The sequence below is a fragment of the Onychostoma macrolepis genome, chromosome 10 (genome assembly GCF_012432095.1).
Source record: "Onychostoma macrolepis isolate SWU-2019 chromosome 10, ASM1243209v1, whole genome shotgun sequence".
NCBI lineage: Eukaryota > Metazoa > Chordata > Actinopteri > Cypriniformes > Cyprinidae > Onychostoma > Onychostoma macrolepis.
In genome coordinates, this window is record NC_081164.1 from 18,892,264 (window position 1) to 18,910,918 (window position 18,655).

Below are 18,655 nucleotides of genomic sequence, written 5' to 3' on the forward strand. Positions count from 1 at the left end.
AGAAAATTTAGAGCTGTTAAACTGGCAAATGGAGGTTTCAAAAAGTATTGAATAAAAGGGTGCCGTTAATTGTGGTCAATGTGTATTAGAGAAAAACATTTATTTCATAATGATATTTCCCCCCATTTTAAATTCTTATCCAATGAGAGGTTAGATTTTTGTGAATTTTTTAAATGAAAGATCAAAAGGATTAACAATGCAGATTAATTTTCACAGCCTACTTAGATCATATTTACCAAGGGTGCCGATATTTTTGGCCATGACTGTATATCCATGAAATTAAAACACATGAGTATATTATGTAAGCAAATATAAGTACCTTTGGAGAGGATATTAATTTATAAACCAAGAAACAAATACTATAAAGTACACTAATACATACAACAAATGAGGAAAAAGGGTTATAAAACAATACTAATGTAGTCTTTTAATAACGTTATAGAAGAACACTTATGACAGATGAGATAAGCCGTTTTAAAATTTAGTTTAGTTGAGTACTGACCTCTACAATTCTTTGAGAGTTCACATCCACGTCAATTAAATCTAAATTGAACTGATTATATGTGCATGTCTGTATTACGTGCATGTGTCCTTTGTGATGTCTATCATGTTCATTTAACAGTTTTCTGATGAGCTGTATGTGAAATTGTCCTTTGGTTGTAAGTGTGAGACCCGCAGAGGCAATAAAGGCCTCTTACAGACCCCGCCCCCCTGACTGCCCCTCCCTCATCTGCTTTGTGCTCTGCTGCCCCCTGCAGGTCAAGCTCATGAAGTACATCTGTAAACAGCTGCAGTGTAAGCAGAAGGTGCCAGACACAGAAAGGCCGCTGGCCCTGAACAGCTACCCACGGCTGGAGGACTGGTTACGCACCATCAACGTCAGACCTGAGCTCATAGAGGTAATGTGTTTGTGTTTTTTGGAGGAGAGGGAATATTCCTGTAAATATTCAATACTTTGATAATGTCACCTGTTTTTACACAAAAATGCAATTTATCAATGTAGCAAGGTGACTCTCAGAAAGCCAGTCGGTGGTCATATTTGTCTGGATATCAATTATCAACAGAGTCATTCATATTTGTTCATACCAAAATCAAATAATAATAATTTAAAAGCGTAAAAAAGTAATAATAAATAATAAAAAGTCATTATAAAAGTAATATATTTTCATATATTTTCAGCTAAATTCCTATCTGGTGTTTTTGTGATTTGTCATGTAAATAGTCATTATTTGATCATGTACATTGTGTGTTTATATAATGTGGCCTATCATGTATGTTTTTGATTACTAGAAATTCAAATTATGAATGTAACAACAAAAAACAAAACAATGGTTTTATTTGTCCGGATCATATTTCACACCAAAATTACTTTTTTTTTTGTAAAGATTGTAAAGAATACATCTTGTTTTTGTTTTTAAAATCTTCATATCTCTCTCTCTCTATATACAGTGAGGAAAATAAGTATTTGAACACCCTGCTATTTTGCAAGTTCTCCCACTTAGAAATCATGGAGGGTCTGAAATTGTCATCGTGGGTGCATGTCCACTGTGAGAGACATAATCTAAAAAAAAATACAGAAATCACAATGTATGACTTTTTAACTATTTATTTGTATGATACAGCTGCAAATAAGTATTTGAACACCCTGCTATTTTGCAAGTTCTCCCACTTAGAAATCATGGAGGGTCTGAAATTGTCATCGTAGGTGCATGTCCACTGTGAGAGACATAATCTAAAAAAAAATACAGAAATCACAATGTATGATTTTTAACTATTTATTTGTATGATACAGCTGCAAATAAGTATTTGAACACCCTGCTATTTTGCAAGTTCTCCCACTTAGAAATCATGGAGGGTCTGAAATTGTCATCGTGGGTGCATGTCCACTGTGAGAGACATAATCTAAAAAAAAATACAGAAATCACAATGTATGACTTTTTAACTATTTATTTGTATGATACAGCTGCAAATAAGTATTTGAACACCCTGCTATTTTGCAAGTTCTCCCACTTAGAAATCATGGAGGGTCTGAAATTGTCATCGTAGGTGCATGTCCACTGTGAGAGACATAATCTAAAAAAAAATACAGAAATCACAATGTATGATTTTTAACTATTTATTTGTATGATACAGCTGCAAATAAGTATTTGAACACCCTGCTATTTTGCAAGTTCTCCCACTTAGAAATCATGGAGGGTCTGAAATTGTCATCGTGGGTGCATGTCCACTGTGAGAGACATAATCTAAAAAAAAATACAGAAATCACAATGTATGATTTTTAACTATTTATTTGTATGATACAGCTGCAAATAAGTATTTGAACACCCTGCTATTTTGCAAGTTCTCCCACTTAGAAATCATGGAGGGTCTGAAATTGTCATCGTAGGTGCATGTCCACTGTGAGAGACATAATCTAAAAAAAAATACAGAAATCACAATGTATGATTTTTAACTATTTATTTGTATGATACAGCTGCAAATAAGTATTTGAACACCCTGCTATTTTGCAAGTTCTCCCACTTAGAAATCATGGAGGGTCTGAAATTGTCATCGTAGGTGCATGTCCACTGTGAGAGACATAATCTAAAAAAAAATACAGAAATCACAATGTATGATTTTTAACTATTTATTTGTATGATACAGCTGCAAATAAGTATTTGAACACCCTGCTATTTTGCAAGTTCTCCCACTTAGAAATCATGGAGGGTCTGAAATTGTCATCGTGGGTGCATGTCCACTGTGAGAGACATAATCTAAAAAAAAATACAGAAATCACAATGTATGATTTTTAACTATTTATTTGTATGATACAGCTGCAAATAAGTATTTGAACACCCTGCTATTTTGCAAGTTCTCCCACTTAGAAATCATGGAGGGTCTGAAATTGTCATCGTGGGTGCATGTCCACTGTGAGAGACATAATCTAAAAAAAAATACAGAAATCACAATGTATGACTTTTTAACTATTTATTTGTATGATACAGCTGCAAATAAGTATTTGAACACCTGTCTATCAGCTAGAATTATGACCCTCAAAGACCTGTTAGTCTGCCTTTAAAATGTCCACCTCCACTCCATTTATTATCCTAAATTAGATGCACCTGTTTGAGGTCGTTAGCTGCATAAAGACACCTGTCCACCCCATACAATCAGTAAGAATCCAACTACTAACATGGCCAAGACCAAAGAGCTGTCCAAAGACACTAGAGACAAAATTGTACACCTCCACAAGGCTGGAAAGGGCTACGGGGAAATTGCCAAGCAGCTTGGTGAAAAAAAGTTCACTGTTGGAGCAATCATTAGAAAATGGAAGAAGCTAAACATGACTGTCAATCTCCCTCGGACTGGGGCTCCATGCAAGATCTCACCTCGTGGGGTCTCAATGATCCTAAGAAAGGTGAGAAATCAGCCCAGAACTACACGGGAGGAGCTAGTCAATGACCTGAAAAGAGCTGGGACCACCGTTTCCAAGGTTACTGTTGGTAATACACTAAGACGTCATGGTTTAAAATCATGCATGGCACGGAAGGTTCCCCTGCTTAAACCAGCACATGTCCAGGCCCGACTTAAGTTTGCCAATGACCATTTGGATGATCCAGAGGAGTCATGGGAGAAAGTCATGTGGTCAGATGAGACCAAAATAGAACTTTTGGTCATAATTCCACTAAACGTGTTTGGAGGAAGAAGAATGATGAGTACCATCCCAAGAACACCATCCCTACTGTGAAGCATGGGGTGGTAGCATCATGCTTTGGGGTGTTTTTCTGCACATGGGACAGGGCGACTGCACTGTATTAAGGAGAGGATGACCGGGGCCATGTATTGCGAGATTTTGGGAACAACCTCCTTCCCTCAGTTAGAGCATTGAAGATGGGTCGAGGCTGGGTCTTCCAACATGACAATGACCAAGCACACAGCCAGGATAACCAAGGAGTGGCTCTGTAAGAAGCATATCAAGGTTCTGGCGTGGCCTAGCCAGTCTCAGACCTAAACCCAATAGAGAATCTTTGGAGGAGCTCAAACTCCGTGTTTCTCAGCGACAGGCCAGAAACCTGACTGATCTAGAGAAGATCTGTGTGGAGGTGGGCCAAAATCCCTCCTGCAGTGTGTGCAAACCTGGTGAAAAACTACAGGAAACGTTTGACCTCTGTAATTGCAAACAAAGGCTACTGTACCAAATATTAACATTGATTTTCTCAGGTGTTCAAATACTTATTTGCAGCTGTATCATACAAATAAATAGTTAAAAAATCATACATTGTGATTTCTGGATTTTTTTTAGATTATGTCTCTCACAGTGGACATGCACCTTCGATGACAATTTCAGACCCTCCATGATTTCTAAGTGGGAGAACTTGCAAAATAGCAGGGTGTTCAAATACTTATTTTCCTCACTGTATATATATATATATAATTATAATTACTAGTAAATTTATACATTTAATAAATTAATGAATTTAAAATTTTAATTATAATATTAATAACATAAATGACAGATTTTACATATTAAATATTACAACAAAAGATCCTAATTAGGTGCCCAAATAAACAATCTTCCTCAGATCTTCCTCTAGGAATGTGTGAGGCTGGACTCAAATCTTCTTAGAAATTCACTAACAAAAACATATTATTGAGTGTTTTTTGAGTGTGTGAGCGAGGATATGTTTTTTTATGTGTGTTTTATGCTTTGTAGTTCAATATCCTTGAGTAAAGCTGAGGAATTAGAAAATCTGCTGTGTTTTGGCAGTTTGGCCACAGCCACATTCCCAGCAGACCCCAGATACACCAACTCTAATTACCCAACATGCTGAGTCAGCCTCTCTCTCTCTCTCTCTCTCTCTCTCTCTGACACTGCTCTACTCCTACATTACATAGCATCCATTCTCACGGTCAGCAGTGGACTTTCCTCATTTTATTCTGCTCAGCTAAATCAGTTGCTTATGTGTGGTATGATACTGTATGTTACATACATGTCATTTCATTTTATAATTGCTTTTCTTACTTCTCCGCATTATATCCTCCGCATCTTATCATATCAATAAACATGTCATAAAGCCCAAAAAAAAGAAAACAGTTTGTGAGATTTACTACATATGATTGTGTGAGTAGTTCAGGAATAATACATTATTAATATCAGTCCAATGTCACAAGCTACTCACTTCAAATCAGTCACACAGGTTTGTAATTAGGGAATCAGATTAATTAGTTCTAAGAGGTCATGTGTCCTGGGAATTTGAAGAGCTTTATTCACAAGAGAATGCATTGATTGAGGTGAGTGTGTCCTGTTGTATGTGACCTTAAATCACACGAATAACCCTCTAACTGACAGTTAAGGACGTGTCAGCATCTTGCTGATGTCTTTAAGAGCATTTCCTTATTATTTAAGGAGTAAGCATGTGTCAGAATAGACACACAGGCACATGTTTCGCAACATCTAGAAAAAGCGCAACATGAAAAGATTTTTGATGTTTTTGAAAGAAGTCTCTCAGGCTCAACAAAGTTGCATTTATTTGATAAAATATAAAAGTAATAATTTGAAATATTATTACAGTTTAAAATATTTGTTTTCAATTTTAATGTGTTTTAAAATATAATATATTCTTGTGATGAAAAGCTGAATTTTCAGCATCATTACTCCAGTGTCACACGATCCTTCAGAAATCATTCTATTATGCTGATTTAGTGCTTAAGAAACATTTATTATTATTATAAATGTTGAAAACAGTTGGGATGCTTGTTTTTTGGGAAACCATGATCTTTACTGTCACTTTTGATCAATTTAATGCGTCATTTTTGAATAAAATAATAAATAAACAAAAGTCTTACTGACCAAACTTTTGAACGGTGTTGTATGTTGTTAATATATTTCTCTAGACTTAAGGTCATTGCACACTGAGTCAGAATTTTTCGCACATTAAAAAAATAAATACAACCTCACGTTGTGTCGATCACGTTTACACACTGCCTCCGAAGCTTTCGTCCGTCATAAAAATATTCGGATCAGGTTTGATTTTTTTTTTTTTTCGTTTTCGCATCCGTAACAAGCATTTTGATAGGAAAGGATGACAAATGCAAAAACTAAAAAATAGCATACGAAAATTTCGGACCCAGTGTATAAGGACCTTTACTATTCACAGTTTATAAGAGCAAATTAGTAAAAAAAAAAAAAATATAATAATAATAATTATTTACCAATATCTAATAGTGACTGTACGGAGCCCTTTAAAGGACATTGTGGTGGGAAAAATTCGGGGTGAGTGGAAAAAATTCAGGATGGGTGGAAAAAATATTTTTCACATGTTTTGCGTTCTCTCACAAAACCATTTGAGTTCGGACAAATTCTTCCTGTTTACTTTACAGCTTGCAGTGGTTACAGCTCGTATGTTCACAATGGAGCGGTTCATAAAGTTTTTATTTTGAACTTGGACTCAAGTATAAAGAAATACAGTCAGACAGTGGTTAGTTCAAGGCACGGTTTTGGGACATTCTAAAGCACTTTAATGTAGCTTAAAACAGTGACATTAGGACCAAATTCGATAATAATAAATACTAATAAAATTGTTAGGCTTATATTAATAACCTTATTAATAATATTACTATTAATAAAGCAGAATAGCCCAGAATATGAATGCAACGGATTTGGTATTTTTAAATCACTGTTTTCAGTCATTAGCCTACCTTAAGCGTTTTATGGGGGAGAAAAAGCTTACGTGCAGGGCGTTGTGTTCATATTCTGGGCTATTCTGCTTAGTAATATTATTAATAAGGTTATTAATATTAGCCTAATAATTTTATCAGCTTTTATTATTATCGAATTTGGTCCTCCAAGTCACTGTTTTAAAACATTAAGTGTTTTATTATGTCCCAAAACCGTGCCTTGAACTAAGCACCGACTAATTTATTTATTTGAGTCCAAGTTCAAAATAAAACGCTATGAACCACTCCATTGTGAACATATGAGCTGTAACTACTGCAAGCTGTAAAGTAAACAGGAAGAGTTTAGCTGAACTCAAATGGTTTTGTGAGAGAACGCAAAAGTTTTGCGAGGGAACACAAATATCTTTGCGAGACAACACTAAAGTTTCTTGAGGGAACGCAAAGTTTCTCAAAGGAACGCAAAAGTTTTGCGAGAGAACGCAAATATCTTTGCGAGAGAACACAAAAGTTTCTCGAGGGAACGCAAAACATTTGAAAAATATTTTTTCCACTCACCCCAAATTTTTTCCACCACAATGTCCTTTAAAGGGCTCCGTAGTGACTGTTCTGTAAACATTCAAATCTTGATGGATACAATCAAATCTGTTATTTCCCTCACATTTTTCAGGTTCACATTACAAAAGCATTTTTAAAAAGGTATTTTGGATTGTCATTCTCTTTCTCTGGCTCTTATCAGGCAGTGAACGTGAAGCTGTCATTGGATGCGCTGCTGCAGATGCCCGGCAGTCAGGTGAAAGAAACCATGAGACGGCTGGGCTCCAGTTCAGAGGATTGCACCAGGCTGTGTGCTGCCCTCAACTGTTTAAAGAGTGCCTCTGAGTCAGGTGAGTGCTCTTTCCCTGAGATTCACCCAATACTAGATATCTTCTGAATTGACTGTGACTTTATGACCTTCAGGGGAGTTTAAAGAGGACAGCGGTTGTTGGTTCTCCGAGCCCATGAGGCGGGACAGTGGCGGCTTGACTCCAGTGGACCAGATTCCGTTACTAGGAGGTTCCCTGCGCCCCCACAGCCCTTCCCCTCTGGCCCGGCCCATGACCACTCCCTCCACCCCCTCTACGCCTCTCACCACCTGCCTGTACCCCCGCTACATCCTGTCGCCTGGCGAGGCTCACATTTACCACGGTTACGCAGAGAGTCTGACCGACCCCAGCCCATATTACACCTCCCGTCCCGTCAGACTCCACGGACACACACACACACACACACACACACACACACACACACACACACACACACACACACACACACACACACACACACACACACACACACACACACACACACACACACACACACACACACACACACACACACACACACACACACACACACACACACACACACACACACACACACACACACACACACACACACACACACACACACACACACACACACACACACACACACACACACACACACACACACACACACACACACACACACACACACACACACACACACACACACACACACACACACACACACACACACACACACACACACACACACACACACACACACACACACACACACACACACACACACACACACACACACACACACACACACACACACACACACACACACACACACACACACACACACACACACACACACACACACACACACACACACACACACACACACACACACACACACACACACACACACACACACACACACACACACACACACACACACACACACACACACACACACACACACACACACACACACACACACACACACACACACACACACACACACACACACACACACACACACACACACACACACACACACACACACACACACACACACACACACACACACACACACACACACACACACACACACACACACACACACACACACACACACACACACACACACACACACACACACACACACACACACACACACACACACACACACACACACACACACACACACACACACACACACACACACACACACACACACACACACACACACACACACACACACACACACACACACACACACACACACACACACACACACACACACACACACACACACACACACACACACACACACACACACACACACACACACACACACACACACACACACACACACACACACACACACACACACACACACACACACACACACACACACACACACACACACACACACACACACACACACACACACACACACACACACACACACACACACACACACACACACACACACACACACACACACACACACACACACACACACACACACACACACACACACACACACACACACACACACACACACACACACACACACACACACACACACACACACACACACACACACACACACACACACACACACACACACACACACACACACACACACACACACACACACACACACACACACACACACACACACACACACACACACACACACACACACACACACACACACACACACACACACACACACACACACACACACACACACACACACACACACACACACACACACACACACACACACACACACACACACACACACACACACACACACACACACACACACACACACACACACACACACACACACACACACACACACACACACACACACACACACACACACACACACACACACACACACACACACACACACACACACACACACACACACACACACACACACACACACACACACACACACACACACACACACACACACACACACACACACACACACACACACACACACACACACACACACACACACACACACACACACACACACACACACACACACACACACACACACACACACACACACACACACACACACACACACACACACACACACACACACACACACACACACACACACACACACACACACACACACACACACACACACACACACACACACACACACACACACACACACACACACACACACACACACACACACACACACACACACACACACACACACACACACACACACACACACACACACACACACACACACACACACACACACAGTGAACACACACCGGAGCAGTGGGCAGCCATTGCTCCAGCGCCTGGGAGCAATTAGGGGTTCGGTGCCTTGCTCAAGGGCACCTTAGTCATGGTATCGAAGGTGGAGAGAGTGCTGTTCATTCACAATCCCCACCTTCAATTCCTGCCGGTGCGAGAATCGAACCAGCAACCTTCAGGTTACAAGCCCGACTCCTAACCACGACTACCCCTATGTTCATGTTTCATGAAAAATTTACCAAGCAGGCTAAACTTGTGCAATTAATCCCAAATTAGCCAGATATCAGCTGAATAATTGGCCTGACATTGACTGTCGTTCGTTCTTCTTAGGTGTGTGAAGAAAAACAAGCTGTTTCTGAACGTCCAGATTAATGGAAACGGTTGTGAGGACTCTTCATCTCGCTCGCCCACTCTCTCTGCACGGACCCCTGGGGCAGCACCCGCCACGGCACCGTACACTTTGCCAGGCACTCCCACACTACAGGAAGAGCACATCGGCCTGCGGAGTGAGTTCAACAGCACAATTACAGCATTTCAAAGACATGCACGGTTCTTGACTGAGCAGATCTGTAGTTCAAATAAACCAGACTGCAGTGAAGTGCCTGCTGAATGCTGATCAGACTGAGGTCACAGTTCAACCTCTCAGAGTGAAGAGGAAGCTCTCACCTGCGCTCTACACACTCAAATTCTCCTGCTATCGCCGACGGTTTTCAGGGAGCAGAGTAAATGATTCACCAGCAGCATTTTGTAAAACCACAGCTGTTTACTGAGAGTCTAGACGAGTGTTTGTTGTGTTTTTGGAGGTCCAGTATATCTGGTGCTTTTGTTGTGTCTAAAAGCGTGCTGTTTAGAGATACTTAATCAATTGAAGTCTCTCATTTAAACTGTCTCTGTTTGTTCTGTCGCTCTCTAGATAATGTTACCGTCCACCGCAGCTCACCTCAGGCTCTGCGGAGAGACATCGGGCTGGCTGTCACTCACAGGTATCCCTGCCTCCGAGGCTGTCCTTTATTGAACAAAATCGGTGGAAATGATTGCTGAATTTTGTCCCAGAAACAAACATATTTTGTGTGTGTTCATAGGTTTTCTACAAAGTCTTGGCACTTTCAACATTTGATATGTTATCTATATTCTATTGTGAATAAAAACAGAATGCAATGATGTGGAAGTTTCAAATTTCAATATTTTATTCAGAATACAACATAGATGACATATCAAATGTTTAAACTGAGAAAATTTATCATTTTAAGGGAAAAATAAGTTGATTTTAAATTTCATGGCATCAACACATCTCAAAAAGTTGGGACACTGTACAAATTGTGAATAAAAACAGAATGCAATGATGTGGAAGTTTCAAATTTCAATATTTTATTCAGAATACAACATAGATGACATATCAAATGTTTAAACTGAGAAAATGTATCATTTTAAGGGAAAAATAAGTTGATTTTAAATTTCATGGCATCAACACATCTCAAAAAGTTGGGACAAGGCCATGTTTACCACTGTGTGGCATCCCCTCTTCTTTTTATAACAGTCTGCAAACGTCTGGGGACTGAGGAGACAAGTTACTCAAGTTTAAGAATAGGAATGTTGTCCCATTCTTGTCTAATACAGGCTTCTAGTTGCTCAACTGTCTTAGGTTTTCTTTGTCGCATCTTCCTCTTTATGATGCGCCAAACGTTTCTATGGGTGAAAGATCTGGACTGCAGGCTGGCCATTTCAGTACCGGATCCTTCTTCTACGCAGCCATGATGTTGTAATTGATGCAGTATGTGGTCTGGCATTGTCATGTTGGAAAATGCAAGTTCTTCCCTGAAAGAGACGACGTCTGGATGGGAGCATGTGTTGTTCTAGAACTTGGATATACCTTTCAGCATTGATGGTGCCTTTCCAGATGTGTAAGCTGCCCATGCCACACGCACTCATGCAACCCCATACCATCAGAGATGCAGGCTTCTGAACTGAGCGCTGATAACAACTTGGGTTGTCCTTGTCCTCTTTAGTCCGGATGACATGGCGTCCCAGTTTTCCAAAAGAACTTCAAATTTTGATTCGTCTGACCACAGAACAGTTTTCCACTTTGCCACAGTCCATTTTAAATGAGCCTTGGCCCAGAAAAATGCCTGCGCTTCTGGATCATGTTTAGATATGGCTTCTTTTTGACCTATAGAGTTTTAGCCGCAACGGCGAATGGCACGGTGGATTGTGTTCACCGACAATGTTTTCTGGAAGTATTCCTGAGCCCATGTTGTGATTTCCATTACAGTAGCATTCCTGTATGTGATGCAGTGCCGTCTAAGGGCCGAAGATCACGGGCATCCAGTATGGTTTTCCGGCCTTGACCCTTACGCACAGAGATTGTTCCAGATTCTCTGAATCTTTGGATGATATTATGCACTGTAGATGATGATAACTTCAAACTCTTTGCAATTTTTCTCTGAGAAACTCCTTCTGATATTGCTCCACTATTTTCGCCGCAGCATTGGGGAATTGGTGATCCTCTTCCCATCTTGACTTCTGAGAGACACTGCCACTCTGAGAGGCTCTTTTATACCCAATCATGTTGCCAATTGACCTAATAAGTTGCAAATTGGTCCTCCAGCTGTTCCTTATATGTACATTTAACTTTTCCGCCTCTTATTGCTACCTGTCCCAACTTTTTGGAATGTGTAGCTCTCATGAAATCCAAAATGAGCCAATATTTGGCATGACATTTCAAAATGTCTCACTTTCAACATTTGATATGTTATCTATATTCTATTGTGAATAAAATATAAGTTTATGAGATTTGTAAATTGTTGCATTCCTTTTTATTCACAATTTGTACAGTGTCCCAACTTTTTGGAATGTGTAGCTCTCATGAAATCCAAAATGAGCCAATATTTGGCATGCCATTTCAAAATGTCTCACTTTCAACATTTGATATGTTATCTATATTCTATTGTGAATAAAAACAGAATGCAATGATGTGGAAGTTTCAAATTTCAATATTTTATTCAGAATACAACATAGATGACATATCAAATGTTTAAACTGAGAAAATTTATCATTTTAAGGGAAAAATAAGTTGATTTTAAATTTCATGGCATCAACACATCTCAAAAAGTTGGGACACTGTACAAATTGTGAATAAAATATAAGTTTATGAGATTTGTAAATTGTTGCATTCCTTTTTTATTCACAATTTGTACAGTGTCCCAACTTTTTTGGAATCGGGTTTGTATATTAACTCTACTAAATGATGCAGATGGACTACATAGTGATGGAAATCAGCCAACAAGTGTCCAGCATACATGGAAACATTGATTTCCAAACTATATGTTATCTTATATTATATGACTAATGTAAATAATGTAAAGAGAGAGAAGAAGAATACAGAGAGAGAATACATTATTTTACATTATCATAAATTAATTATTTGAGGCGTAAATACATTTGGCATTGAATAAATGTTTATTTTGCACAATATTTCCTCCAAATTGACAAAAATATTTTTTAAAACAGGAGATGTGCATGTGCATGTTAAGTTAAGTTAAGTTAAGTCGTGACGTATTGTCAAGTATGATGACCCATACTCGAAATTGGTACACTGCATTTAACCCATCCAAGTGCACACACACAGCAGTGAGTAGTGAACAAATGCACACACACACAGTGAACACACACCCGGAGCAGTGGGCAGCCATTGCTCCAGCGCCCGGGGAGCAATTAGGGGTTCGGTGCCTTGCTCAAGGGCACCTTAGTCATGGTATCGAAGGTGGAGAGAGTGCTGTTCATTCACAATCCCCACCTTCAATTCCTGCCGGTGCGAGAATCGAACCAGCAACCTTCAGGTTACAAGCCCGACTCCCTAACCACGACTACCCCCTATGTTCATGTTTCATGAAAAATTTACCAAGCAGGCTAAACTTGTGCAATTAATCCCAAATTAGCCAGATATCAGCTGAATAATTGGCCTGACATTGACTGTCGTTCGTTCTTCTTAGGTGTGTGAAGAAAAACAAGCTGTTTCTGAACGTCCAGATTAATGGAAACGGTTGTGAGGACTCTTCATCTCGCCGCCCACTCTCTGCACGGACCCCTGGGGCAGCACCCGCCACGGCACCGTACACTTTGCCAGGCACTCCCACACTACAGGAAGAGCACATCGGCCTGCGGAGTGAGTTCAACAGCACAATTACAGCATTTCAAAGACATGCACGGTTCTTGACTGAGCAGATCTGTAGTTCAAATAAACCAGACTGCAGTGAAGTGCCTGCTGAATGCTGATCAGACTGAGGTCACAGTTCAACCTCTCAGAGTGAAGAGGAAGCTCTCACCTGCGCTCTACACACTCAAATTCTCCTGCTATCGCCGACGGTTTTCAGGGAGCAGAGTAAATGATTCACCAGCAGCATTTTGTAAAACCACAGCTGTTTACTGAGAGTCTAGACGAGTGTTTGTTGTGTTTTGGAGGTCCAGTATATCTGGTGCTTTTGTTGTGTCTAAAAGCGTGCTGTTTAGAGATACTTAATCAATTGAAGTCTCTCATTTAAACTGTCTCTGTTTGTTCTGTCGCTCTCTAGATAATGTTACCGTCCACCGCAGCTCACCTCAGGCTCTGCGGAGAGACATCGGGCTGGCTGTCACTCACAGGTATCCCTGCCTCCGAGGCTGTCCTTTATTGAACAAAATCGGTGGAAATGATTGCTGAATTTTGTCCCAGAAACAAACATATTTTGTGTGTGTTCATAGGTTTTCTACAAAGTCTTGGCTCTCTCAGACATGTCAAGTGTGCCAGAAAAACATGATCTTTGGGGTGAAATGCAAACACTGCAGGTAAGTAAAAACAAGTACTTTAAAGGCATAGTCCACCCCAAAAAATCACTTTGTCACCCTCATGTTGTTCCAAACCCATGTGACTTGCTTTCTTCTGTTGAGCATAACTGAAGATATTTGGAATAATTGTTCATAACCGAACAATTTCAGGTCCCATTATTTTTTTTGTCTATACAGTGAAAATTAGTGGAAACTGAAACTGTTTAGTTACCAACTTTCTTCAAAATATCTAAAACGTAAAATATTCTTCTTTATTGTTCAGTGTCCAAGTCATATTTCACATCTCGAAAGAAAAAAAAAGAAACTTTATTTTGCATTAAAAATGAAACATATTTTAAGGATTACATTTTTTTTGTGAAATTATTTGAATGACAATAAAAAAAACAAAAAAAATTATTACCAAATTTCCATTGCAGTAGTGCAAAACATATAATCATCTTTATTGTAATACAGTACTGAAAGTCATCCTGCCTGATTGCAATAAATTATTTTTTTTAATTAAAATCAGCATAAATTTAATTCAATATAGTAAAAACTACCATTGCTGGAAAATACTATACATTTACAATTATATAATATATTGCATATCATCCTTTCAAATTTTATATATATATATATATATATATATATATATATATATATATATATATATATATATATATATATATATATATATATATATATATAATTTTTTTTCATTAAATATATCTTTAATTTCTAAGCTTTTTAAAGCACACACACACACACACACACACACACACACACACACAGTCAATTCACATATATATTAGTTTTTATAATCTGTAAATGTTCTTAACTAGTTTTGTGGGTTTCACCCAAGAAAACCATACTCATTTACCGCAATTGTCTTTTTGTCCTCAGAGTAATCTATGTGAATATCACGTCTCATCTTATCCTCTCATAGGTTAAAGTGTCACAACAAATGCACTAAAGAAGCTCCACCCTGCAGAATCTCCTTCTTGCCCAGTAAGATTCTCTTATCTGTTGCTGAGATATAAGAACATTAATAATGGCAGACATGTTTTTCTAATAATTTCATGTGTGTCTCTCAGTCACAAAGATTCGTAGGACTGAGTCTGTACCCTCAGACATTAACAACCCTGTGGACCGTCCACCCGAAGCGCCACAGTTCGGGACGCTACCGAAGGCAATAACAAAGAAGGTACGGGTTCCTGTGTGACAGAATGATATACAGTGGGTACGGAAAGTATTCAGACCCCCTTCACTTTTTTTAAATTTTGTTGTTGCAGCCTACTACTACAATTGTTTAAAATCTTTTTTTTTTTTTTTCTCAGTAATCTACACTCCGTACCTCATAATGACAAAGTGAAAACAGAATTTTAGAAATGTCTGTAAATTTATTAAAAAGAAAAAACTGAAATATCACATTTACATAAGTATTCAGACCCTTTACTAAGTACTTAGTTGAAGTACCTTTGGCATCAATTACAGCTTCGAGTCTTTTTGGGTATGACACAACAAGCATAGCACACCTGTATTGGGGGATTTTCTGCCATTCTTCTTTGCAAATCCTCTGAAGCTCGGTCAGGTTGGATGGGGACCATCAGTGGACAGCCATTATCAGGTCTCTCCAGAGATGTTCAATAGGGTTCAAGTCAGGGCTCTGGCTGGGCCACTCTAGGACATTCACAGAGTTGTCCCTAAGCCATTCTTGTGTTGTGTTGCCTTGGCTGTGTTGTGTTTAGGGTCGTTGTCATGTTGGAAGTTGAACCTTCGGCCCAGGTTCTGAATACTCTGGACTGGGTTTTCATTAAGGCTATCTCTATATTTTGGTGCACTGAGCTTTTCTTCTACTCTGACGAGTCCCTCAGTCCCTTCCTCTGAAAAACTCCCCCACAACATGAGGCTGCTACCAGCGCTCTTTACTTTTTAGATGCTGCTCTGCAGTTGATGAGCATAGCTGGTTTCCTTCAAACATGATGCTTGGAATTGAGGTTGATCAGACCAGAGAATCTTGTTTCTCAGAGCCTGAGGGTCCTTTAGGTGCTGTTTTGCAAATTTCAAGTGTGTTTTCAAGTGTCTTCACTGAGGAGAGGATTGAGTCTGGCCACACCGCTATAAAGCCCAGATCGGTGGAGTGTTGCAGTGATGTTTGTCCTTCTGTAGGTTTCTCCCATCTGCATATATGATCATGGAGCTCAATTAGAATGACCATCAGCTTCTTGGTCACCAGTCTAGACAAGGCCCTTCTCCATCAATTGATCAGTTTGGCTGGGCGATCAGCTCTTGGAAGAGTCCTGGTTTTGCTAAACTTCTTCCATTTGAGAATTATGGAAGCCACTGTGCTCTTGGGAACCTTCAATGCAGCAGAAACTTTTTCCAGATCTGTGCCTCAATACAATCCTGTCTCTGAGCTCTGCAGGCAGTTCCTTTGACCTCATGGCTTGGTTTTCGCTCTGATATGCATTGTCAGCTGTGAGTTCTTTTATAGACAGGTGTGTGCCTTTCCAAATCATGTCCAATCAATTTATTTTACCACAGGTGGACTCCAGTCAAGGTGTAGAAACATCTCAGCAGTGATCAAGAGAAATGGGAGGTACCTGAGCTAAATTTCAAGCGTTGTTGCAAAGGGTCTGAATACTTACATAAATGTGATATTTCAGTTTTTTCTTTTTAATAAATTTACAGACATTTCTAAAATTCTTTTTTCACTTTGTCATTACGAGGTACGGAGTGTAGATTAATGAGGGGGGGATGAATTCAAACAATTGTAGTATCAGGCTGCAACATAACAAAATTGAAAAAAGTGAAGGGGGTCTGAATACTTTCCGTACCCACTGTACTAGTAAACAGCTTGTCCTGTTTTTTTAGTATGCAGTATATATATTTTCCAGATTATGCAAATTACGTTAGCATGCAATTAAAAACAATTCTGCGGCATCAATATGGTTAATTTCTGGCAGGATCAACCGCCGGCGCTGAATCAGCTGGACTCTAGCAGTAACCCATCCTCCACTACTTCCTCTACGCCTTCATCTCCCGCCCCCTTCCAGCAGAGCAATCCTCCAAGTGTAACCCCGCCCCCAAACCCCTCGCCAAAGGGCCACCGTGACAACCGCTTCCACTTTCCAGGTAAGCACCTGTAAACACTGACGCTGCAATAAACGAACACATTAACAAATACTACACTGATTAATACATAACACACATCTGCATTAATCCCAGGTAAATATTCAGGACTCTTTATTTGCATGTAACACTGTAACTCAACATAAGGCATAATGGGACTTCGCCTCTAACCCCAGACTGTCTCTCTGTCTACTTCCTGCCTGTCTTCCTCTCTTTCTGTCTTCCTCCTGTGTGGTAAAGCTGCATGTTATTTTCAGCACCGACAGCAGTTCATCTTCCCTGGTGAGTTAAAAAACACAGAGTCTGTTATGTTCTTCAGCCCTCATAATGACCTCCAGGATTCAGTGGGGCAAGTGCAATAAACAGTTGCACCATCTGAGTGAATTATTTTAGCACAGTTATTCATTAAATAGTGATCAAATTAACAAATTTATCAAAATATATAAATGCATTGTTAATATATAAAGTGCTATAATCAGGCATATATTCAGTCTCACATTATGTTGGTGAACAGAAGAGCCCATTGTATTTCTTTTTATTGTTATACCATTTCTGTTAGTAAAAGCATATTCAAATAACTTTATATTATACAAAAAGAACAACAACAACAAAAGAATGTGTAGGTGGAGTAATATAGTTAATCAATTAATTTAGCCTAATATGTGACCCTGGTCCACAAAACCAGTCATAAGTGTCAATTTTTCAAAAAAGATACAGATATTTGAAAATCTGGAATCTGAGGGTGCAAAAAACTCAAAATATTGAGAAAATCGCCTTTAAATTGGTCCAAATTAAGTTCTTAGCAATGCATATTACTGATCAAAAATTAAGTTTTGGTATATTTACAATAGGAAATTTACAAAATATCTTCATGGAACATGATCTTTACTTAATATACTAATGATTTTTGGCATAAAAGAAAAATCAATAATTTTGACCCATACAATGTA

General features: G+C 39.3%; 1 protein-coding gene across 1 annotated transcript in view; it reads left to right on the top strand.

The window, feature by feature from the left end:
* Positions 1 to 18,655, top strand: part of ksr1a (kinase suppressor of ras 1a) — a 53,907-nt gene that overhangs the window by 17,653 nt on the left and 17,599 nt on the right. Inside the window, exons 2-13 of the mRNA XM_058788714.1 lie at positions 759 to 899; positions 7,394 to 7,541; positions 7,615 to 7,909; positions 10,104 to 10,279; positions 10,687 to 10,756; positions 13,763 to 13,935; positions 14,342 to 14,411; positions 14,511 to 14,594; positions 15,520 to 15,581; positions 15,668 to 15,777; positions 17,540 to 17,708; positions 17,946 to 17,987. Of these exons, the coding sequence (XP_058644697.1) occupies positions 759 to 899; positions 7,394 to 7,541; positions 7,615 to 7,909; positions 10,104 to 10,279; positions 10,687 to 10,756; positions 13,763 to 13,935; positions 14,342 to 14,411; positions 14,511 to 14,594; positions 15,520 to 15,581; positions 15,668 to 15,777; positions 17,540 to 17,708; positions 17,946 to 17,987 (1,540 nt within the window). The remainder of the gene's footprint in view (positions 1 to 758; positions 900 to 7,393; positions 7,542 to 7,614; positions 7,910 to 10,103; positions 10,280 to 10,686; positions 10,757 to 13,762; positions 13,936 to 14,341; positions 14,412 to 14,510; positions 14,595 to 15,519; positions 15,582 to 15,667; positions 15,778 to 17,539; positions 17,709 to 17,945; positions 17,988 to 18,655) is intronic.